Source organism: Anguilla anguilla, chromosome 19, assembly GCF_013347855.1.
Source record: "Anguilla anguilla isolate fAngAng1 chromosome 19, fAngAng1.pri, whole genome shotgun sequence".
Taxonomy (NCBI): domain Eukaryota; kingdom Metazoa; phylum Chordata; class Actinopteri; order Anguilliformes; family Anguillidae; genus Anguilla; species Anguilla anguilla.
In genome coordinates, this window is record NC_049219.1 from 6,809,275 (window position 1) to 6,832,629 (window position 23,355).

The 23,355-nt window shown below is 51.1% G+C and overlaps 2 protein-coding genes across 5 annotated transcripts in view; both read right to left on the bottom strand.

Annotated features, from left to right (window-relative positions):
- The window catches only part of LOC118218683 (solute carrier organic anion transporter family member 1C1-like), a 29,226-nt gene extending 27,273 nt beyond the window's left edge, over positions 1-1,953 (bottom strand). For 2 of the 3 annotated variants that reach the window (XM_035401270.1, XM_035401272.1), the window contains exon 1: positions 985-1,697. The gene's annotated coding sequence lies outside the window, so the exon portion shown is untranslated. The other variant, XM_035401271.1, reaches the window with a different exon arrangement.
- Positions 1,954-15,194: 13,241 nt separating this feature from the next.
- LOC118218741 (cGMP-inhibited 3',5'-cyclic phosphodiesterase A-like) overlaps positions 15,195-23,355 on the bottom strand; it is a 45,932-nt gene continuing 37,771 nt past the window's right edge. For both annotated transcript variants that reach the window (XM_035401386.1, XM_035401385.1), the window contains 5 exons: positions 22,904-23,103; positions 22,112-22,315; positions 21,280-21,441; positions 18,134-18,380; positions 15,195-15,659 (listed from right to left, as the gene is read on the bottom strand). In XM_035401386.1, the coding sequence (XP_035257277.1) occupies positions 15,322-15,659; positions 18,134-18,380; positions 21,280-21,441; positions 22,112-22,315; positions 22,904-23,103 (1,151 nt within the window). In that variant the 3' untranslated portion in view covers positions 15,195-15,321. The remainder of the gene's footprint in view (positions 15,660-18,133; positions 18,381-21,279; positions 21,442-22,111; positions 22,316-22,903; positions 23,104-23,355) is intronic.

Below are 23,355 nucleotides of genomic sequence, written 5' to 3' on the forward strand. Positions count from 1 at the left end.
ATTGGTTGAATGTGCAGAAACGAGACACAACAGCACGTGGGCTTTGCACATATCTCTTCGTGGAATACTGACACACAAATCCATTTCAGACGTGATTTTAGAAAATGGTAACAGAAATACCACATGATTACAGAAATTCTTTTGTCATACTTGAGATCTTGCCGTTCCTAATTTACAATTACGTATCACTATGAGACTCCACAAATGCGGCAGCAGGTGTGGCAGCGAAATATATACGCCAGATTTATTCAGTTGTCTTTATCTGATAAGCTCAAACTTCACGGCTGCAACGTGGGCGCGTGCATAGCCTACCGTAAGCACATTGTCTGCGTTTTATGGACAACCCAAGTGTCGACCACATGAGACGTAGTGATTCTCGAGGATGCGAATAGCAATGACAGGGGTTATGACAACAAGCTCCGTATTCCTAACCACCCGCGCACTTTGTTTAATTAACCAATGCATATTGAGCCGATGCGCCCAGACATCGCCTTAAAATAGATGCACGCGAATTGTCATCCGAGACAAAAGTGCTTCCAGCCTTCCATCATAAACAGACACACAGATGCAATGCCAACTAATAAAACAAGAGTAGCCTATATCCCATTAATTGTAATTTTATAGCAAGTGCATTGTCTGTCTTATTCAGCTCATTCACATCGAAAAAGGTCAAACATAGACAATAGTAGAGGATAGAAGGTCCTGTGGTAAATGTTCTGTATAATGATTTGTACTGAAAGCGTGGTCAACACAGTGGGGACGTTTTACCCTGCTAATAATAAGCAGATATAGGCTAATTTCATTCAGAGCAACGCGACCTAGATACCCGTGGAAACTTCGAAACGCGCACTGTCTGAGGCGTGCTGCATTGCAAAAAAAATTGACTAAAATGTGTCAGCATGAGACTCTTTAATCCTTAAAAAAAATCCACAAAGAAGCGCATGCTTTTCACATCCAGCATTTCATAGCGGCGCAACAACTTACCGAATCACCTTTTATTGAAAGCCTGGTGTACTGTACTTTTCGTCTTGCTCCGAAGGGTTGTACAGTACAACCTAAGGATTTCTAAGTATATCCCCGTTGGGGATGAAAGCAGTTGCGTGGACAGCGTTAGTGCAAGAACAGCTGATGTCACGAGCTTCACACAAAACTTCCTGGGGAGCGTACGAACGCAGGGCACGGATTGTCCAGAACGCTTTTTAGTGGTAGTGTGTCTCGTGAGCTGTTGTGTTCAAGTCTCCCACGTGCGAGCCTATTCACGCATTGTTTCAAGTTCTTTACTCCCTCGACGTCTACCAGACGAATTTACGCTTCACAAAGGAGCAGAACAGTTCAGGTAGCGTATGGTACGTTCGAGCCTAATGAGTCGACTAAAGAAACATGTGACAACCGCTTGAGCAAGCGAGAGAGGTGGAGGGAGAGGAGACTCGAATGATTCGATCGAACTCCATTCACACAATAAACAGCAGGAGGAAAATACTACGCCGTGATATTAATGCCACAAATCGACCAAGCAGAAAATTCATTTACGCGCACGAATCCCAGACGCCAGCGAGACAAAAAAAACTTTCATTTTGCGTCCCTATCTCGCAAGAATGTATCCAGTTCACACTCGGAACTGTCCACAAGCTCATTCTGCTTCAGCATGCGCTGACATATGCACTATCCCGCACGGTGTGCTTTTGACGCCACAAAAGGAGGACCACCTTACCGTGTGTTCATCCACGCACTCGCGTGTCAGACGGCGATGTCGGGAGCTGCACGTGCAAGTGTTCTTTTGTGTCAATAATGCGTATTCTATTATGAAAGGCAGCGTGTGTTGTAAAGAACGTAAGTAGCGCCTGCCTTTGTTAACTTCTGCGATGTGCTGCAGTAGCACGTGCAGATTATTAAAGGGGACGTCTACCAGACAGACAGCAGTCAGTGGCGCGCGGCACCTGCAATGATAGTGTCTGCACCTTTCTGCTGTGAGTTATCGACATCTATTGTTGGAAAAATCGTGAATTACGGGTTACATAGCAACACGCCCTTCGAAAGAATTGTTTTTGTCTCGTTTGCGAAAGTAATCCCATTTTTCCACCACATGCCTTTGTTCTCGCGTGCAGTAGCCTATATGCCCAATAGGAACAGTCTACTTTTTAGATGCGCTAGCTTCCGCGTAAGTGGCCGACACCCAATATAGCACGCATTGTTTCTGAAATTATTCGCTGTATTTGTATTTTTTGGGTTTTAGTTTTGTTTCTTTTTTTGTTTGTTTAAACACATTCTTTAAAAGCATCCCACAAACAGCTCGTTGCAACCCCCTTTTTATATTCTGCAACATTAAGAGCGCATAGTCGAATTCCTTCCTTATACCAGGGGTTAAATTCGATATGTACTTTATCTACTTTATATAATGAAACTGCCAGATCGATTCATTCATAAGAAGTGCTTACTGAGACATACATGATAGGAATCTATTGATCTCCTAATAAGGTTTCATATGTTTGCTTGTGTTGAGCTGTATTAATAATATATGATGGTGCCGTTTTCCGCAGAATAGCCAGTGCTCTGTGCTAATTGATGTCCTAGATGACTTCATGAGGAGTCGTATTACCCCCATACGGTCTGTTTTCTACATCCTTCATTCTGGGCACGTGAAAATGCAAAGGTCATCCATCCAGGTGTCAAATTCCTTCTTGAGGAGGAGCGGGGAAATTGCTTCTAATATACGTCTGTCGTCAACCAACCAACCAATAAATCTTTAGCTTATATAGTGCTCTTTTAAAAAAAAAAAAAAGAACACTTCTGTTGCACTACTTTGAAAACAAAAAGGCAGCTGGAGGCCTTAATGTAGCATTAGTGTGGGCGTTTTTAAGATGTAGAGGGGGAGGAACGTTAGACAATGCAAAGCAAAACATGGCAGCGAAGTACACTTCCACATGCGCTTCTGCATGAGACATTCAAGCAAGACACCGGACCCATTTCATGTTTATTACATCCTGTTACTGCACCGCACGTTCTGTCCTAGTCGTGTCCGTTTAAAAAGAAAAAAAAAAAAGTTACTTAACTTCAAGGCATGGTCAAGGCGGGGTACCGAGACCGGTGACCGGCTAGGCAGACATAACGATGAGGCCACGGCAGGCTGTATTCCTGCCCCCCGCCCCGCCCCGCCCCGCCACCACCTTGCCCCGCCCCCTGATGGTTCACGGTAAAGGTTCTCACTTTGCCTCGTGCCGCCAACAGGGTTGGGGCCCTCTTCCCTTTCAAATCGGGCAATCGGTTGAATTCCACTTCGTTTCCTCAACTTGACTGCACGGTAAAACGTTCAATGTCGAATCAACTCCTGCAGAGTGCGTACTGTCCCCTATAGGACTCATACATACCGTTAGAGTCGAATCAACACTGGACGTTTTACTAGTTTGAGTTGGTGTGGAACTGAGCCCCAAACCACGATTAGCAAGCAGTCATTAAAGAGGGATTTCAGTGGGGAACGAGCGTTGAAATCCCCCACTATAAAACCCGGCTTGAATGCATAATGAGTCTGGAGGTGTGTATCGAGTCTGGTATTGTCACTCCGCACAAAGGTATCATCCACTTAACGAGGGGCGCTAAACCAGTGTAAGGTGGAACAAACATGCCGTCCGTTCATTGTAGGGCAGTTCTGCTCATGACAAGATACTGCACGACAAGCGACCTATGTAGGTAGTGAATACACAATACTGCAATTACTGAGGGGAATGAAGCACCATGACTCCAGACTGGGCAGAGCTTCTGTACCATGCCACCAGTAAGCGACTGAGCAGGAGCAGTGTACGTTTCGCTGTGAAGATGAGCCATTTTCATTGGTTCAGTCAAGTGAACGATTGACAGCTACTGGTAGCTGTAACCCATCACCGGCTATAACCACTGCGGTGCAACCTGCACGCGAAGAACCACGTCGACCGTTTTCAGCCAACGACGAGCGTCTGAGCTGGTGGTCCCGCCATTTTGACGGTCTGGCGAGGGGTAGCGGCTGCACCCCCGCAAGGTCAGCAGCGAGTAGCGGCCGTACCGCACACCTCAGCGAATCTAGAAAACGCCATTTTCCCCGAGATCGTAACCCTGGGGGGCGGGGGCGCGGATTCTCCGAAATGCGGCTGACCGGTTACCGGTATGAGGTTCGGCAGCCCTGTGAGGACGGTGCCGCTCGGCTACGCAGGGAAATTAGACGGGGCGGTCGCGTGACCGTGTCGCCTGTAGCTTTTAATCTCGGCGTGACTGCCGGATCGATACCAGCCTAAACCGCACTGCCAGGAGAGTGAGGGCAGCGCCAGAGAATGTTCCGCTTCGTTCCGGAGATCAATTTGTCGTTGTAGAAACGGTTTGTCCTCCTCCTTCTCCTCCTCCTCCTCCTCCGTGCCCTCGCTGGAGACAGGGCAGGCGTCGGCTCTGTCGTATCGCTTCCCGTCGCCCGTCGCTCGACCGTACGGACCCCCCCCCCCCCCCCCCCCCCCCCCCGCGCGCAGAGGGGTCGTCCGTCTGAAATCGAGGGCTGCTTTTTTTTTATCTACCTCACCTTAAAAGACTTTTGGGTTTTGAATCGACCTTGACGCCAGGTTCAGTTCTTGTCCTGCTCCCAAGCTGAGGGCTGATGTCTGGACTTCCCAGCCCTTGTTCCTGGGGATCTACTCGCCCGACCCTAACGAAGCGAAACCCCATTCCACAGCTAAAGGTCTCATCCAGCTGCTAATTAGCAGAATCTGGGGTGTCAAATTAGGGTTGAAATGGCAACCTTACGGGGATGGTATAGTAGATATCCAGGAACGGGGCTGGGCAGCACGGGCCTAAGGGTTTTCCTGATTAACAAAAAAAAGGTCAAAGGTCACCGCCCCCCAGGTTGCGATGTGCAATTAAGTCGGACGGGCTCAAAACACGAGGAGCTCGTTTCCGTTTCACCTGCTGCTGGTCTGCGAACGGAAAGGCGAATTGTGTCGGAGTGGCATTTATCTGTAAGTGCAGCAATTGCAAAAGATGAGCCGCATTGCTGCCCTCACAGTCACAAAAGAGTGGGAAGCTCTTATTTATATAACTGAATAAATTCCACATCTGTAAAAATTGTACATCTATAACTTATCCGCAAACGGGTACACCTGAGTGCATTATTTTTTTTCTTTTTTTAAATTTTTTATCTCGCCTGCATGTACAGTGCTATTACCTTTCAGACTGTAGCTGTGTAGTGGTTAGTTAGCACCGGTTTCATGTCTGTTATTCCGTATTGACTGGTTACATTATTTCTTGAATAATGTGGTCAAGCGCCCCCTGCCACACAGGGGGAACTACTGCGGCCTGAGGTTCCTGTAAGGTGCCGTGCGCTCTTTAGGATTCCTCACGCGACTGGCTGCTCGGTGAACTGAATGCACCCCCCCCCCCCCCCCCCCCCGAACAGCTTGATCCTGTCTGCAGTGATATCGGGCTCGGGCCCTATGGGCTCGTCTCCATGGCAACCAGACTGTCAAGACATTTGATACGCCCTAGCTGGAGCAAGGGGGATTAAAAAGACTGGCCAGGCCACAAGAGCGGAGAGGAACGGCTAAACAGTTAAGAGGACTAACTGGGAGATAACCTAAACCGGAACTGCCAAAAAAACTGGTACTGAAAAACAAAAACTCCAGGAAAGTATTTTGTTGGCCAGAACCAAATAAAAGAAAAAAAGAAAAGCAATCAAAACACCCAGCTCTCCGTAGACAAAAATGCTGAGATCAACTGAAACTGTTACAGGTGATAGCTCCTCCCACTTTATGGTTCAGGAAGTCTCACTATCGCATCACTGCTTGGTTATTGTCCAATCGGACATCTTCCCTGGGGGGCGTGAGGTTCTCTCCACCACTGAGGTCTGGGGGCGGTAATTACCCCCCTCTAAACCACAGAAACCCTGTCTGAGGGCCCGGGTCCCAACTTCATCTCAGAGCTCCCATTCCTCCTCAGACTAACATGGCCGGTCACCTTTTGCAGTAAACCTACAGCTTTTTGTTTTTCTGAATTAAATAAAAAACTCAAAGGAACAAGGACACAGAAGCCCATAGTCTAACTCAGTGGTCTCCAACCCTGGTCCTGGAGAGCTACAGGGTCTATTGGTTTTTGTTTTCACCTTAAAATCAGCACACAATTGAGACCCAAGACACCAGGTGAGTTGAGTTGAACTGTGTAATCAACTGCTCTAATTGATTAATTGATTCATGAAGTGCAGAGACACTATGAAAACCAGCAGACCTTGTAGCTCTCCAGGACCGGGGTTAGAGACCACTGGTCTAATTCTTTCCCTGTGATGAGCGGTATACCAAGAGGTGGGAAGTCCAGGGGTTAGAAAGTAAAAGTCCTGCCGCGTGTTTCCTCCACCCATGAACTCAGCTCAGCTGATTTCACGGATTAGTTCCACCACCTGGCCAAAGAATCGTGCCAATTAGCAAATCCAGGTGGTTGGAAAGAAAATACTGGGGAGGACTTTTACTTTCTGAACCTGGGTTATTCACCTTCGGGTATACCATATTATCCAAAAACAATGTGCAGTAATCTCACACCATTACTGTCCATCTGTTTGGAAACTCAACTTGTGGGGTTAGCACAGCAAAGTATTGCAATATATATATATATATATATATATGTATATATATGGGCAATGAAAAGCAAGTAGCACAGATGAGTCACCACAGTATGACCAGCTGCCATTAAAACTCTCGGTCTAAACCAATGCACGCCCACACGCACACTCGAACGCTCACAACACGAAGGCACAAACGCGCCCGACACAAAGGCGCGCACGCACACGCTCGGTCACGTCACACAGGTATGCACACACACACACACGCACGCACGCGCACACACACACACACACACAGAGCCCGCGGTTGGGCTGCTCGGAGGACCGCGGCGTCCCAGAAGTCCGTGTACCGTACGTGACTAAGCGAGGGCGCGCGCTCGCCCGCCTCGGGCTTCGAAAGGCATTTCCCCCCCCCACCCCCCCCCCCCGATCCATCCGCACGCATCGGCGCCGAAGGGTCAAGTTTGCATAGTGAAATCTCCAACCCCCCCTCCTCCCACCGCCACCCCGGTCTCTATGGCAACAGTCGCCGTGTAAGTTCAGATGATGTATTGCGTATTCGCGAGAGGCGCGGGTGGAAGGTGGAAGTTTGCGTCGTGCCGAGCGGCGGAGCTCGTTAGCATTTAGCGCGCGCGCCCGCCCCCGTGACAGAGGTCCCCTTAACCTTTGCGCGGGGGGATGGAGCGAACGCTGGAAGAGTAATGAGATTACCAGGCCCCGGCGAGCCGGCGCTAGGGGCTGTTCTCTGCGGGCGGGAGTTGTGGCAAGATGGTCGCCAGTCTCAATGAGGCCGCACGCCGCTCCCAGAAAAGCGTTCTCCTCGGTTTTGGATGAGGGGGGTGGGTGGGGGGGGGTGGTTTGGTACAAAAAGCAACGTGACTACTGGGTCTGTGGGCATTTTCTTTGGACAGCGCGATGCCCTGAGCTGGAGGCCGTCCCCCAGACCTGAGGATATCCGAGAAAGCTCTATCAGAGCGTGTGCGGCGGTTGTGTGCAGCGGTGCGGCGTTGGGTAAGTGCTGGGTAAGGTAACCCGGTGTGGAACGAGCCGCTGTAGCGCTCCCCTCAATGGCCGCGGAAACACGGTCCTACCGGAAAACACGGTCACGCTCCTCCTCGTTTGCAAAGCGTTCCCCCTCTCGGGACGGGACGGGCCGGGCCGCGAACTCACCTCACCGCCGGCGCTCGATTTTTCCGTCGACGCCGCGTCAATTGGGCAGCCGTGGGGGGTTCTGCAGAGTCATCTTCGCCGGGGGCGCTGGTTTTCTCAACATCGCTGTCATGGAGCTTTTCACTGCCGGACGCGAGCTTCTCCCCCCACTCCCCCCCCCCGTTTTGAGCACGCCCATAAGCCGGTTAAATCCAGACGGTGATTCGATTAGCCCCAAATCAATCAATTTGCCGCGATTGGATTTGACGACGCGAAGGACGAGGCTCCGAGGCGTAGGGCAGACGCAACCGCCGGCGTTTCGCTCGCCAGTCAGCCGGCCGTCCTTCGTGCCTCTACCCCCCCTGTGCTTTACCCCCCCCCCCGCGTCCCGTCTGCTTTCCGCCAGCAGGAAGGACTCGCCGTAATTGAACGGGACGCTAGCGCGTTTCCTGTCAACCGTTTCTGGTTCGATTCGTTTCCAACGCAACGAATCCAGCGGCCGAACACAAATTTGATTCGCAAATTCGACATCGCCCGCAATGTTTTACGCGCAGTGGACGAATTGAACTTAAGATAAGATATATTTTATTGAACTTCAGTTGATTTGCTGAATTTAATTCATTTAAATGGAATTGGCCGAAACTCTTCACAGTGTATTAAAAATTTTTTTGGAAATTTGTTGAAGGTCATGCGGGAAAAAAAAGAAAAACACAGATGTGTATACACCACAGAATGAAACACATGTTATTCAACCCCATTCAGGTCACAACATCCACATAATTCAGTGAGTCATCTCAATATATATTTGCTTTAAAAGTACACCAACAGGCACTACCAGTATGCTTGCCAGCAATGGAACTACAGGTGTGTCTATAACTCCCCCCCCCCCCCCCCCTCCAAAAATACAATCAAAATGAATATATATAAAAGTCTTTTTTTGTTGTCATTTAAAATTTTTAATCTGTACAACATACATTTTGTACAAAAACAGGACGTCGATAAACCATAAACTGAGTCGTTCACTTAACAAATACTTGTGAATTACATAGTTCTCTCTTTAAAAGTATTGCTACATGTATTGAGTGCAAAATACCAGTCGTAAGAACAGAATTATTCAGTCCATCAAGTGCCAAATGTATAAAAAAATACAAGTTCTAAATTTCCTTATTTATAGAATTACAAAGCTTGTTTGGGTCCCCTTGTAATGTCTAATACGCATTTCACTGGTTATGGCAATTCCACAAAGACGCAGGAGGACTAAGAGAAACCACAACATAACAGCATTCTCTCCCAGACCCGACTAGCTGGAGGGTGAGAGCAGTAATGGCTGAAACAACTGTAAGGAAATTTCAATTTTAAGACTCGACGCGTCGCCCAGGATTGATGCGATTCGCGCGGGAGTTCACGGGCAGCCAGGCCGTAAATTACGATTCGCCGAATCAAATCCGGCCCCTGGAGGAGACCCGTCCTAATCAGAGACAGTTAATCACCGGCGAGACCCCCCCGCGTCCCACACCGACTTCCTGCTTTGAGAAAAGGAGTTCCTCCGCGTTGCCGGAGGAAAAGAGAGCGGGGGTTAAAATGCAGGACGGCCTGGGGGGGGGGGGGGGGGGGGGGGGCTGGTCTGAAATGCAGCTCCCTGTCTGAGAGAGGCCTGGGTTGCAGTTCCGACAGTCCACAGTCCCCAATTTTCCAGTGAGATGCTTCTGACATCACCATCATCGCATGGAAGACAGGAGATTTTTTTTCAACGAACGCTACGCAGCTACAAGTTATTACTCAACGGTAGGGAAACACCGGTTTTTGAAACTGAGTCTGTGACCTGAAGGTTGCGCGTAGGACACCCTGCTGAGGCGACAACTAGCGTGTCCTGTAACTGAGGTACTTGTCCTCAAAATTCTGCAAAAATTAAGCCCAGCTGGCTTAAATACAAATGCGAAAGCGCAGCTAGCGTGAGTTTGTCCGGGTGAGCTCAGCTGAGATAACAGATGACAGAGTGGCTGAAACAGGTGAGGGCGTGGCGCTCATTTTAATATGCAGATTCCACGGTGCAAAGAAATATGACAAATATAAAACATTTTAAAAGCGGGACAACCTAAAAAAAAAAAAAAACATAGGACTGGAGAGACGTGACTTGCCACGACAACACCTCATGATGAGTAGGGTGGCAGTGTAGTAGTATAATGGGTAAGGAGCCGGTCTTGCAACCTGAAGGTCGCAGGTTCGATTCCCCGGTAGGACACACCGTCGTACCCTTGAGCAAGGTGCTCAACCTGCATTGCTCCAGTATGTATCCAGCTGTGTAAATGGATGCAATGTAACTGCTGTGTAAAATAGACATGTGAGTCACTCTGGATAAGAGCGTCTGCTAAATGCCTGTAATGTGAAGTTGCTTGCATACGAGATAGCAGTTCAATATCACCACAGTGGATTTCAATTTGACGTTTTTGCGAAAAAATGTCCACGCGTGTCACGAGTCTGCCGGTCGCTGATTGGACGAGAAATTAATAATCGCGTCCAATCGCTTACTCGCGTCTAAATTGCGTTTGTGCACTCGCAGCTATGAAGAGACCCAGACTGGGCGGATCGAGTTTTTCTCAGATTGTCCGATATTAGACTCGTTGCCTTAATGGCGCTTTAAATAACTTTAATTTTGAGGGGCCGCAATAAAACAAGAGGCAAATAATAAATTCGGGAAAATTGAATTTCATTCGAACGCTATTTTGCACGAGGAAGGACAGAGAAAGGGACACAGTTTTCGACACTTTCTAGCCGTTAACATTTTGTCTTGAGGTGGTGGTTCTCAGGCCAGTGTACATAGGTGGCCCTGCGCACGCTGGTTTTCATTCCAAACACAATTGCGGTCCTGCAAATTTGAACAAGCTGTTTGCGTTCCTCTTAATTACACACCATTCCAGTTTTGAGAGATTATTAAGTCACACAGGCCCACGTTCACGTTGTGCTTACCGTGCCGGAGTGTAGCACAGTGGGTAAGGAACTAGACTTGTAACCGAAAGGTCGTAGGTTCGAATCCCGGGTAAGGACACTGCCGTTGTACCCTTGAGCAAGGTACTTAACCTGCATTGCTTCAGCATATATCCAGCTGTATAAATGGATACAATGTAAAAATGCTTTGTAAAAGTTGTGTAAGTCGCTCTGGATAAGAGCGTCTGCTAAATGCCTGTAATGTAATGTAATGTGCCGTATCGCAAACGATCACGCACGTTTGTCAAATTAAAGACTGAGAGGTGAATCGACGCGCTCCTAACCGGCGGAAGCGCGGACGCGTCCGCGAAAACGAACCGTTCGTTAGATCACGGGGAATTCGAAAAAGGAAGAAAACGACCGGCCAAACCTGCACAGCGTTCATAAAATTAAGGAAAGATTTTACGAAAGAACATCGAAAGAAACGCGTGTCGAACAACCTGGAGTGAGACTGGGCGAAAGGAAAGCCGGCACACACACACGGGGGGGGGGGGGGGGGGGGTCCCCCCGCACTGAGACTGAGAAGCAGTGCATTAGCGGATAAACTGACACGGCGCTTTACAAGATGCAAATAAAAATATGAAATATGAAACGAGCGGGACCGAAATTGAAATTTCTTGTCTGGAGATTACTGAGATTAGGCACACGGAACTACCCAAGTGTGAAGTGCTGTGTTATTTCTGATCGCTGAAGGCAGAGGGTCTGGGTGCGCGTGTGTGTGTGTGCATTCGTGTTTGCGTGTGTATGTGTGAGAGGGTGTATCTGTGTGTGTGAGAGTGTGTGTGCTTGTGCGTGCATTCGTGTTTGCGTGTATGTGTGTGTGAGAGAGGGTGTGTTGGAGTGTGTGTGTGTGTGTATCTGTATCTATGTGAGTGCATGCATGTGTCTGTGTGTGTGTGAGTGCATGCATGTGTCTATGTGTGTGTGAGTGCATGCATGTGTCTGTGTGCATGTGAGTGCATGCATGTATCTGTGTGTGTGCGAGTGCATGCATGTATCTGTGTGTGTGAGTCTGTGCGTGCATGTGTCTGTGTGTGTGAGTGCATGCATGTGTCTGTGTGCATGTGAGTGCATGCATGTATCTGTGTGTGTGCGAGTGCATGCATGTATCTGTGTGTGTGAGTCTGTGCGTGCATGTGTCTGTGTGTGCGAGTGCATGCATGTGTCTGTGTGTGCGCGAGTGCATGCATGTGTCTGTGTGTGTGTGAGTGCATGCATGTGTCTGTGTGTGTGTGAGTGCATGTGTGCATGTGTCTGTGTGTATGAGTGCATGCATGTATCTGTGTGTGTGAGTCTGTGCGTGCATGTATCTGTGTGTGTGAGTCTGTGCGTGCATGTATCTGTGTGTGTGTGAGCGCATGTGTGCATGTGCGTGTGGTTTTAACAGGGTAGGATGGGGCGTCCCCGCCGCCCGAGAGCTAGCAGCCCCTCCTCTCACGGGACACAGATCCCCCGCCACAGGCGGAGCGTGTGTGAGTAACGGCTCGCTGGCCACGCAGAGGGCAGCTGGGGGACGGGCCCAGACGACCGCGCCGCGCCGCGCCGCCCGCCCGATTAAAGCCCCGTCCTGCGGACGTGCCGCGACTTAACGAAGCCGCCGCCGCCGCCGCCGGACTCAGACTCTGCCGGCGTGCGGCCGCCCCCATTCATGCTTTGCCATGATACAAACCCCCCCCTCCCCAACCGTCTCTGCGCCGCGGGCAGCGTGTGGAAAGATTACACCGCTCGGACGGCGGCGACTCGGAAAATCCCTGCCATCGATTGGACGCGTTTCGAGCGCGACGTCTTCCAGGGACGTTTCAGCGTTTTTAAAGGGGAGGAGGGGGAAGAGGGAAGAGAAGCGAAGGACGCGGTGTGTCTTTGACGTTGGGGGAGGAGCTACGGTGGGAGGGGAGGAGCTAACGCAGAGGGGGAGGGGAGGGGAGGGGGGGCGGAGCTCGCGGCCCTGCTTTACATTAAGGGAGCACAGAAGTGGAATGATTCAGCCGATCGGGAGCCGGCGTGTGCCCGGGGCCACGACGAGCCGGAATCAGCCAATCACAGGCTGCAGCAACGGTCAACGTTCCGTTCTGAGCTTTAAACCCCACTGCCACTAGGGGGCAGAATTCAAGATCTGATTCGGAGAATTTTACTCTTTTCAGCACTCGTAACTGAACGAACGAAAAAACAAAGGCGTTAAACGGACGAGTTGTATTACTAAAAAACCCTTAAAAAAAACAGAAAGAGGTTCTCTCTTCCCGAAAAAAAAAACCCCAGAGCGCAATGACAACGTTCAGGACGCAGAAGTGTTGACGTCGGCAGGAGACGGCTTTTGGTGAAAAACGATTTTCTGCAGGATAGCGGGCGGTTACATAAGAGGGCGTTCGCCACGGTCAGGGAAACGCGCCCTTCTGCAGACGCCGAGCGTAGCGTTTTAATTAGCGTCGCTTCAAAGCTACGGCGCTGCAAAAACGAGCTCCGGTCTGCAATGATTAAGATCTCGAGAGATTGGGGTAAAGCATAGAAAAAAGCAAGCAGCCGTTCCGTCCATCTTCCCCTTCAACCCGCGGTGCAATTATTACTAATCTCAGTGCCTGTTTATCAAAGATGGCCATTAGATCTGCAAGGATACATCAAGTTAAATAGGGGGGGGGAGAAAAAAAAAACCCACTGCCTTCTAGAGTCTCTTGTGAGTAGAGGCCCCGCCCACCAACTTACTGATTGGACAGTCTTACGGGTGAGGGGTCGCAACGGTCGCGCCGCATTGGCCCGTTCGACCGCCGGTGCCCCGGACCAGGAGACCCCCCCCCCCGCGAGCTGGAAAGTTCCAGAACATGCCCGCCCCTGCAGCGGAGGCTCAGGCGCCCAACGTCAACAGAGAACAGAGTTCTCCGAAGTCTGGAGCAAAACCGACTCCTCCCGCCAGGACTTTTTTTTAACGGGTCTACTGTGAAACAGAAGCGCCTCTTTCTTATGCCTCTGGGTGCTGACTCATAGTACCAAACTGCACTACCAAATCCGCTGTTATCGCTCTGTCATTTCCGTCTTGGTAATTTGTCAAGCAAAAACGGAGGACTGAATTACTCCGGGTCGAAAACCCAGATCAGCGCCACTAAGGCTAAGACGTTTACCGGTGTTCGCCTGGCTGTGTACCGGCAGACCTCGACCGTCCCTGGACGAACCGAAACCAGACAGATTCTACGCCTTTGCGCGCGCCGGTCGTGCACTTTTGGAACGCGGCCTGTGGAAGTTCTCTGTGAAAGGGCACGGGTGCCTCTCGCTGGGGGGCCGGCGCCCGGTCCGTGTCGAGGTACTGCTTCGGCGCCGCTGAGCACCAACTTTGATGTGGACTGCGGCGTCGCTTTAAGGTGTGCCACAGGTGGTACAAAACAACAGTTACAAGTAGTTCATACGAGTAGTTCCCTTGCTAGCCATCTGTTTGCGAGGAAACCAAGCTGTGGTTCCAAACCCTGTTCCCGGAGTTCACCAGCCTGCAAGTTTTCATTTCCACTCAAGTCTGGCACCGATTCCACTAATTAGCATCTCAATGAGATTCTCTAGTTGTTGAACGTGCGCTTTGTCGGGGTTTGTGAGTGAAAACCTGCTCCTGGAGATCTACAGTCCTGTAGGTTTTCACTCAAACCCTAACAAAGCCACACACACACCTCATTCAACAGCTAGAGGTCTCATTGTGCTGCTAATTAGTGGAGTCTGGTGTGCCAAATTAGGGTTGAAATGCAAAACCTAACAGGAGGGCAGATCTCCAGGAACAGGGCTGAAGACACACTAGTATGAAGGTGTGAAACAGCCAGGGTCAATAATGAAAACCAGCAGGTGATAAAGCGAGATGGGAGGAGGACCAGAAAGCCGACTGACAGGTGGGTGGACAGTGCAGGGGGACCGCGGGACCACGGTGGGCTTCCCAGACCAGGACGACTGACCGCCAGGAAGAAAAAAAAAAAAAAAACGTGGTGCGAACCTCGCTGTGCTTTCCAGGAAGCCGGGATAGAGCTTTAAGACTCGCACTATTCCCGCCCCGCTAGCCCGCTAGCCCGCTAGCCCGTTAGCCCGCTAGCCCGCGCTGGAATGGGCTCCGGGCAGACGCTCGCGCAGCTAGCTTACCGCGTGCGCCCAGACAGATGGGACGGACAGACGGAGACGGGACAAACAGAGAAAACAAACACCTCATTTGGGGAAATGCTGTAAATCCCGCTACAAGACAAGTTTGTTGTGTCAAATCAAACCACAAATAAAAATAAAATTAAAAAAATGTGTTTCATTGTTTCTCCTTTCTTTTTTTTTTTAAATACAGTTATTTTATTTAAAAATATTTCTCTCAGGAAAAAAAGAGCAGTCCGTAGAGTCCGCCGTGTGCACGTTGCTTTGGGGATTTTGATTGGTCAGGCTCACCCGCCTAGTGGTGTCTGATTCGTGGTCCAATAATACAGGATGGAAGCTTCCCCAAATGGATCCTTAGCCCCGCCCCTTCCTACCCAAAAACCCCACCCTCACCCCACCCTGTTTCCTATAGGCACATACTCCCCAAACTTCTACAGTGTTGTGTCTAAGTCATGTGCTGCCAGTAAAAATATCAGTTTTTAAAAAAGCAAAAATAAAACAATGTTTTGGCTCGCTCTTCGTCAGCAGTGTCAATCTGGCAGCCCCTCCTCTTCCTCGGCGGTTTCGGACTCCGGGGCCTCAAGCTCCGCCTCCGACTCCGCCCGCCGCACTGGGCCTTCCTCGGGCCCCGCCCCTTTGCTGCCCGGCTCCTCCTCCTCCTCCTCCTCCTCCTCCCCCTCCTCCTCCTCGTGGATGGCCGGGCTGGGCTCGGCGGGGTTGCCGCGGCGAGCCGGCTCCGCCTCCTCCTCCTCCTCCTCCCCTTGTTTCGGCCCCGCCTCCGCGATCACCTCCTTCCACATCCGGTGGTTCTCCAGCAGGTGGCGGGTCATCGGGCAGAGCGCCTTCCGCCTCTTCTCCGTCCCGCTCCCTGGGACATGCCGAAAAAAAGGGGGAAACGGAAGAGCGTGAGGGGAACCCCAATCCCGCGGTTTAACCGCCCCCTGTTCTCCACCGGGGCGCCGGACTCAAGCCCCTCGGGTTAAACCCTCCTTTCGGGTCCTGGTGACCGCTCGTACCCCCGCCGCGCTCCTCCGCTATGCTAAGCTCTCCACGGCCTTTAAAGAACATTAGCATTTCAAGCCTCGCTTTTGGCCTTTAATCACCGGCTAGACAAAAAGCAATCGGGGGGCCGGACAAGTTAAACACCGCAGCGGCTGTGTCTAATGAAGACGCCCTGAGCTCAGCAAACGCAGCGGGAACAACAAGCCGTGCTGAGAAATGGACGGAGAAGACCATTAAACTCCTATCTGTGTTAACCCTTTGGAGAGCAGCCTTTATAGAATGTTTTTTTTTTTTTAATTCAGTGTTCTATAACTCTGCCGCCAGCAGCGATTGTGACATCAGCATTAGAACGTTCGGTTACGAACATTCTAATCGCACGTTTGTGACCTCACACCTCAAAGGGTCAAACGTAAATCCGTGAACTGCGAGAGCTAATCGCAGGCTGGGTGACCGGCTCGATCTATCGCGCGTCCGACGAGCTCGTCTGCGACTAAGCCCCCCCCCCGCGATTCTCGATCGCGCCCGCTGGCACTCGACCCCGCGGCGGGTTTATCTATCGACCGCCATCGCCCGCGGCGCCGATGTTATCCGCTCCGCTTCTTCGGCAGCCATTATGCGCGCGCTTACGGAAGTGGTGGGCGAGAGTGTCTGCAGAACGCCTTAATGTAAATCTAAACGTAAGGCATGTGCGTGTGTGTGAGAGAGAGAGAGAGAGAGAGAGAGAGAGAGAGAAAGAGAGAGAGAGAAAGAGAGAGAGAGAGAGAGAGAGAGAGAGAGCATACACGCGTACAAGCAGACACACAATATTCACTCATGCACACAACACACAGATAGTCAGACACACACACACACACACCCCTAACACCACTTACTGATATTTTTGTATATATTTTTTATATTTTTATATAACAAATTCACATTCTCGGATTCATTGTACATAGCTGTATGTTGTAACCACTGCTTTGGCAACACAAGTGCCTATATTTGTCATGCCAATAAAGCACTTTGAAATTGACATTGAGAGAGAGAGGGAGCGAGAGGGAGAGTGAGTGTCGCACGCCCTTTTCTTTTCATTGTGTGTTTTAGTGGAGAGCAATGCAGCCTCCTTTCTGGTTCATTTCCTGGAATTTCCTTCGGGTCGAGGAATTCGAGCCCGTTCACCTTCTAGATCTTTCCGAGGGTACTGCGTGAAGTGAAAGGGCGAGTGTAGCGAGAAAGCTTTCGCTGCTATTTCTGTTTTGTTATTTTTTTTATTTGATTACTTTCATATAGCACGCATTTGCTTCCTGAAACATTTTATATGTACCTTTTTTGTGTTAAATGGTTCTACCCTTTGGTACGTTTAGAATTTTTTTTTTACTGCCACGATCCGTGTTCATCTTGGACCAACGTGGAATCGAGCTGAAGCTCGGTTTCTCTGAATTACATCGTATTTGATCAGCGCCTTCGCTACGGATGCGATTTATGTCGTCTAAAAAAAAAAGGTTTGGATGTTTTCAGATTTCTGCCATTGGTTAAGGGTTAACCGCTAGACCAGCGGTTCTCAGACCGCGTCCCGAAGACGCCGTGTGTGCTGGTTTTCATTCCCGAACGCGATCGCAATCCCGGAACTTTAACGAGCTGCTCGTTTTTCCTTTTATTAGATTTTTTTTTTTTTATTAGGTGCTTTTCGTGTTTGGTGATGGATTGCCCCCGTTAAGCCACACTGTGTTGCTGAGAATAAAAGTCCCGTATTCACGTTGCGCTACGCTATCACTTTACGTTGCGAACGATTACGGAAAGAGAGGAAAAAACGTTTTCGACCGATCACATTAAAGGACTGAGGTAAATCGACAGGCTGCTAATTGGTGAAAGTGTGGACGCCTGGCCACTGAAACTAACCGTTCGGTAGCTAATGAAGAATTCAAAGAAAAAGCAAATGATAAACGAGCCAAACCAGCATTGTGTTAATGAGATTAAAGGAACAATTATGAACTAATTTAAACACGTGTGTTCAACAACCTTAATTGAGCAGGAGATTGGCTGTAACAAAAACCAGCACATGCAGAAGTGCCCCCAGGACCGAGTTTGAGAACTACTTGAACCAGGCCTCTGAAAAAAAGCAAACTCACTGGCTACTGGGGAGTTCTGGGCCCTGTTTGATGAAGCAGGATCACGGAGCGAGTAAAACCCGGAGACCTCCCCTAATCTGGAACACGGACTGAAGTAAAAAAAGAGCTGTTCCGGGTTTTACTCAATGCAGTTATCCGGCTAACTCACACCTCTGACGTGTCTCCAAGGCTACGCGTTTGCCCGAGCGGCCGTTCCGCGGTTATGACCCGGAAGGTGGGCGGGGCTTACGGGAGGCCACGGAGCCGGCGTACGCGTTGTCCTCCTCCGCCGCCGCCGTGTCCTCTTCCTCCTCCTCCTCTTCCTCCTCGTCCCCGCGCTCGGCCCAGCGGCCGGGCATGAGGGCGGCGGAGTGGTAGGAGCCGCACAGGGGCCCCACGATGTGCGCGATGAAGGACTCCTGCAGCTGGGCCAGCTGCGGCGCCGCCCGGTCCATGAAGGGACTGATGGGAAGGCCCAGGCTGGACTCCTCGTCACCCTGGAAACGGCACCGCCAACACCCGCCGTGAGTCCTCCGTCGCCCCCCCCCCCCCCACCCTCGCCCTCACCCCCACCCCCCCACCAACAACAACAACAACAGCAGCACATTACGTTCCTTTAGTACACGCTCTTATCCAGAGTGACTTACAACAGAGTGAATCCAAATTGATTTATGTGAGCAGACCTGGCTAGCTGCATCGCATCTATCAAGCAGACACATCCCGCCCCCATCCCCCCATCGCCTCTCCCCCGCCCCCACCCCCCCACCCACCCACCCACCCGAGTAAGTGGCTTCCCTGTGCCCCGCCACAATCAAAAGCACACCCACCATACCTTCCCTCACGCAAATATACTGCAATATATGGTGAATACGTGTACTTCTGCTAAATACAATGATATATTTCCGAAGATAATATATTTTACAGGAGTGTGGCACACGTATTGCGATGCTGAGCGGCAAAAATTTGCATATTTGCCTATATATGGTGAAAAGCTGCAATGTATGTGTCAAAGGTTTACTTTTATATATATAACAAAGTGGCCCATCTTCATAACCTGTCAAGATTAAAGGACAAACCGCGAAGGGGGGGTGACAGGACTTCCCTAACGGTGTATATTCCGTACAGCTGCTGTACTCATATAACATATTTTTTCATATTATTTTGATAATTTTCATACTATGGCTGCACAGGGCAAAGTTAGAAATGATAATGGAGACCAGAGGTGGAAAGACCCCGGCTCAGAGAGTAAAAGTCCTGCCGTGTGTTTCTCTTCCACCCCTGAACTCAGCTGATTTCACTGATTAGCTCCTCTACCACCTGGCAGATGAATTGTGCTAATTAGCAAATCCAGGCGGTTGGAACAAAACACCGGGGAGGACTTTTAACTTTCTGGACCCGGCTTTTCCACCTCCGGAGTCTATTACAGTGACTCTACAGGGGGTGTCCAATCTAACCTGAAACGGGTGCCGGTGTCGGCACAGGTTTTTGTTTTGGCCCAGCAAAGCGACGCCCGATGTAGCTATTCAACTAATCACGGTCTTCAATCAGAACCCTGTATAAATAGAGCCGGGTGTGTTAGCGCTGGGGCTAAAGTAAAAAAACCTGCACCCTCACCAGCCCTTTACAGATGAGAGCGGAGACCCCCCGGCTCAGGACCCGCCGGCGGCCAGTGGGAGGGGCCGATACCGCGCCCCCCGCGCGGGCCTATCGCGGCGCTGGAACGAGCGGCGCTGTCTGGAGGTGCGTGCAGCCGCCGCCACCGCCACCGCCGGCGAGACGTCTGTACCGTTGCCAGGGAAACCGGCGCAGGTGTTGTCAGAGGGGCGCGATACGCGACGCTGCCTCCAGACAGCCCCGCCCCCCCTCCCCCCCCCAAAAAAAAAAGGACAAAGAGAAACAGGAACTGAGGGAGGGGGAGGAAGCCTTTGGGAGCGGATGGTGTTGGATGTATTTGGAGGATGATTTTATTTGTTTTTTTTTTTCGAATTGCGTGCGCGGGACGATGAAACGATGGGCCGGGCTGGGGCGGGGGCTGGGGCGGTGGGGGGGGTCGAGCCGGATCCGGCAGTCGGAAAGGAGGGGGGGGGCGCGTCGCTGGCGCTTTCTCCCGACAGCACGGCGCTTTCCGGAACCTTCTACAAAAACAGGGCTCCTCCCTCCCCCCCCCCCCCCCCCACGAGTGTCCCGTGGCCCCGTGTCAGAGCTCGCGTTTAACGGATGACGATCACTTCGGCCCCTCGCTCGCTCGCTCGCGTCTGCGCGCTCCGTCCAATCAGGATCACCGTTACGGGCAGCCTACCGCCGCCCCCTGCCCAATCGGCAGCGTCGTTACTGGAGCGTGGCGTTGTGGGACCCCTTGCAGGGGCGAGGAGCGCCGCGGTAATAACCCCGGCCCGCTCGAAAGGGCCCGTCCAGAGAAACGGCGGGCAGACAAAACTGAGCGCGCTCAGACTGCGCCTAAAAAAAACCTGGCAGGACCTTCCTAACTGTACTATAGTTACGGGGGGGAAGAAGGCTATCCGTCCTGAGAGGCTGAGAGAGCGACCCGATTGGACGCGGCTGCTGTGCCGTTGCTCAAAGTGGCACCTGGGAACTGGAGGCTGAGGTGATCAGAAAGGCCTGCAATAATAACCCTGCAGTTAGAACCGGGGGGGGGGGGGGGCGGTGAGAAAAAGGAATGAAAACATCTGTTCGCACACGGGATGGTGATGGTAAAAAGGGCCTGTTTCTGAGTCATTTTGTACGTTGCTGCATCAGCGTCGGTGTTTTTCCGTGGATGAGCAGCAAGGTGAGATGCCCTTTTCAGACACGTTATTGATAGATTGTTATGTAACACGCATCGCCGTAGTAACCAGACGGTGTGAGCGCGGCTGCTTCCTGTGAACGTGCTAAAATAAGCTGACGGTGCTGTCAAAGTGTCTGTACTGTGAAAGAGTCTTTGCTGTAAAAGGGCCTTCACTGTGAGTGCCTGTACTGTGAAAGAGTCTGTACTGTGAGTGTCTGTACTGTAAAAGTGCCTGCACTGTGAGTGTCTGTACTGTGAAAGAGTCTGTACTGTGAGTGTCTGTACTGTAAAAGTGCCTTCACTGTGAATGTCTGTACTGTGAAAGAGTCTGTACTGTAAAAGTGCCTTCACTGTGAATGTCTGTACTGTGAAAGAGTCTGTACTGTAAAAGTGCCTTCACTGTGAATGTCTGTACTGTGAAAGAGTCTGTACTGTAAAAATTCCTTTATTGTGAGTGTTTGTACTGTAAAAGTGTCTGTACTGTGAGTGTCTTTACTGTGATAGTGCTGCACTGTGAAATTGTACCGTGAAAGCATTTGCATGATATAATTGCCTGTACTGTGCGTGTCAGTACAGTGTGTGTGTGCGGACAGCGTGAGCGTGTGCGCCACCTGCTGGTAGAACTCGTTGACGATGCCCTCGGTCCACTGCAGGTGCAGGTCCCGGCTCTTCAGGGGCCCGTTGACGTCGGCCAGCTTGATGCACATCTGGCACACCAGCAGCCGGTCGTTCTCATTGGCCCAGTCGATGCCCGGGCTCCCGTCATCCCCCACCTACCACACACACACAGACGACACCGCGTCAGGACGGGCTTCTCCCAAAAAAGCCGGTTTTACCCCTCCGGCACACCGAATCTACGCTCTTCCCGCGAGTTTCACTCAGAATGCATGTTTGGCTCCTTTCCCTTTGCCAATAACCAGGCGGCTGCAATTAAGGACCTAAATCAATTAATCAATTAAGTAATCAGGTTTGTGCGCTATTGCCTTCCTTTACAAACGAAATTACAGCCAGGCTGACATCCTCATTAACAGATGCATTCAGGCCCATATACACCGCAAAAAAGAAATGCCTCGTTAAAAACAAAGGCGCAAAGACTGGCAGCAGTGCTGCCTGGGAAAAAAAACATTTAATGAAGTGAAAAAAACTGTATAAATCCTGTTATTTTATGGGATGGCCGTTCAATGAGTGGGGTTACTGGCTTTCCTCTACATGACTGACAATGAAAAAAAAAAAAAAAATACTGTAAATTTTTACAAACATTTTACGGTAAAAATACAGCTTTTTTTTCTAGTGGAGAATGAGGTCCCTGGGGGCTGGGTTTGAGCCTCGTTAAGGATGCAGCGCGTGCTAACGAGCCGGCCCTGCAGCCACGCCGCGCGGCGCGGGGGCGGGACTGAGGTCTGGCGTACGGCGGGAGGGGGGGGGGGGGGGCGCGGCCTTCACCTTGGCGTTGAACTCGGCCAGGAAGTCGAAGTGCTTCTTCAGGTCGGTGGCCAGGATGGCCTCGATGACCAGGAAGCGGAAGCGCTTGAACTCCACGTGGTCCAGGTTGACCAGGAAGTTGTACTCGGGCCGCGACATGAACAGGTTCCAGGCGGAGGCGGCGTGGTGGTTCTCCAGCACCGAGCGGTCGTTGTACAGGACGGCCTGCGGGGGGGCGATAGCGGACGACGCGGTGACTGGCCAGCCCCAGCTGACACAGAGCGCTCACACAATGTTGCTGCCACGTAATATCACTGGCTAAACATTCCACTGACACTGTGAGGACATTTTCTTTTAGCTGGGCAGGCAGGTTAGAGAAGTTATTCTCATCCATCCCCCTAATCGCCTGCTGTGCTTAGGAGTTCATCAGCAGGAAAATCAGGATGTAAACCCGTGTCCTACTGGCCACGAACCAGCACCCTGACAGCCACTCAGCACCCAGTGGTACCTCACAGTTTGGCAAATGCACCAGAAAACTGCAGAGATTTATAGAGACACATTGTAACAGCTAGCAGCAATATAAGGAAGAGATGCAGCAAAGTAAATGATGCATAGATGTAGATATGCAGGCTATTTGGAAATGATGTCGTCGTTGGTAGTTAAGCGATATGCCTAAAAAGGGGAAATAATTTGATTATGTTTATGATCGAGGCAGCACTGGAGAAAACAGAGCTATTTATGAACTACAGTGAAATGAACGCAGCGTGACATCATCACGCAGTGGACATGACATCGTCGCCGCCGCCGGCCCACCTGCGGCGCGCCGGTGGCCACCAGGAAGGCGTTGGTCCTGCCCGGGTGGTCGTAGTCGTGCATGGCGGCGGCCACGTACAGCGCCATCAGCTCCAGGGCGGGGACCAGGCCCGACAGGCATCCGTAGCCGTCCTCGGACGCCGCGTACGTCTTGGACAGCAGGAAACCCATGTGGCTGTGCGTGATGCCGCTGTCCGAGTCTGCACAGGGGCGGGGCGGGGGGGTGGGGGGGGGGACGGAGATGACACTGCGCTTAGGCCCCGCCCATAACCCCGCCTCCCCCCCCCCTCCCCACCAATACACTCTTCACAACTGCACCCGATTGGTGCGATGGAAATTCCAGCACAGCTTTCTTAAAAGACACAGCGCGTATCGCTGGCTGAAATTGTTCTCCCCCCCCTCTCCACTTCAGCTAATGCGTGCTGAGCGTCCAGGCACAAAATGGCCGCCGC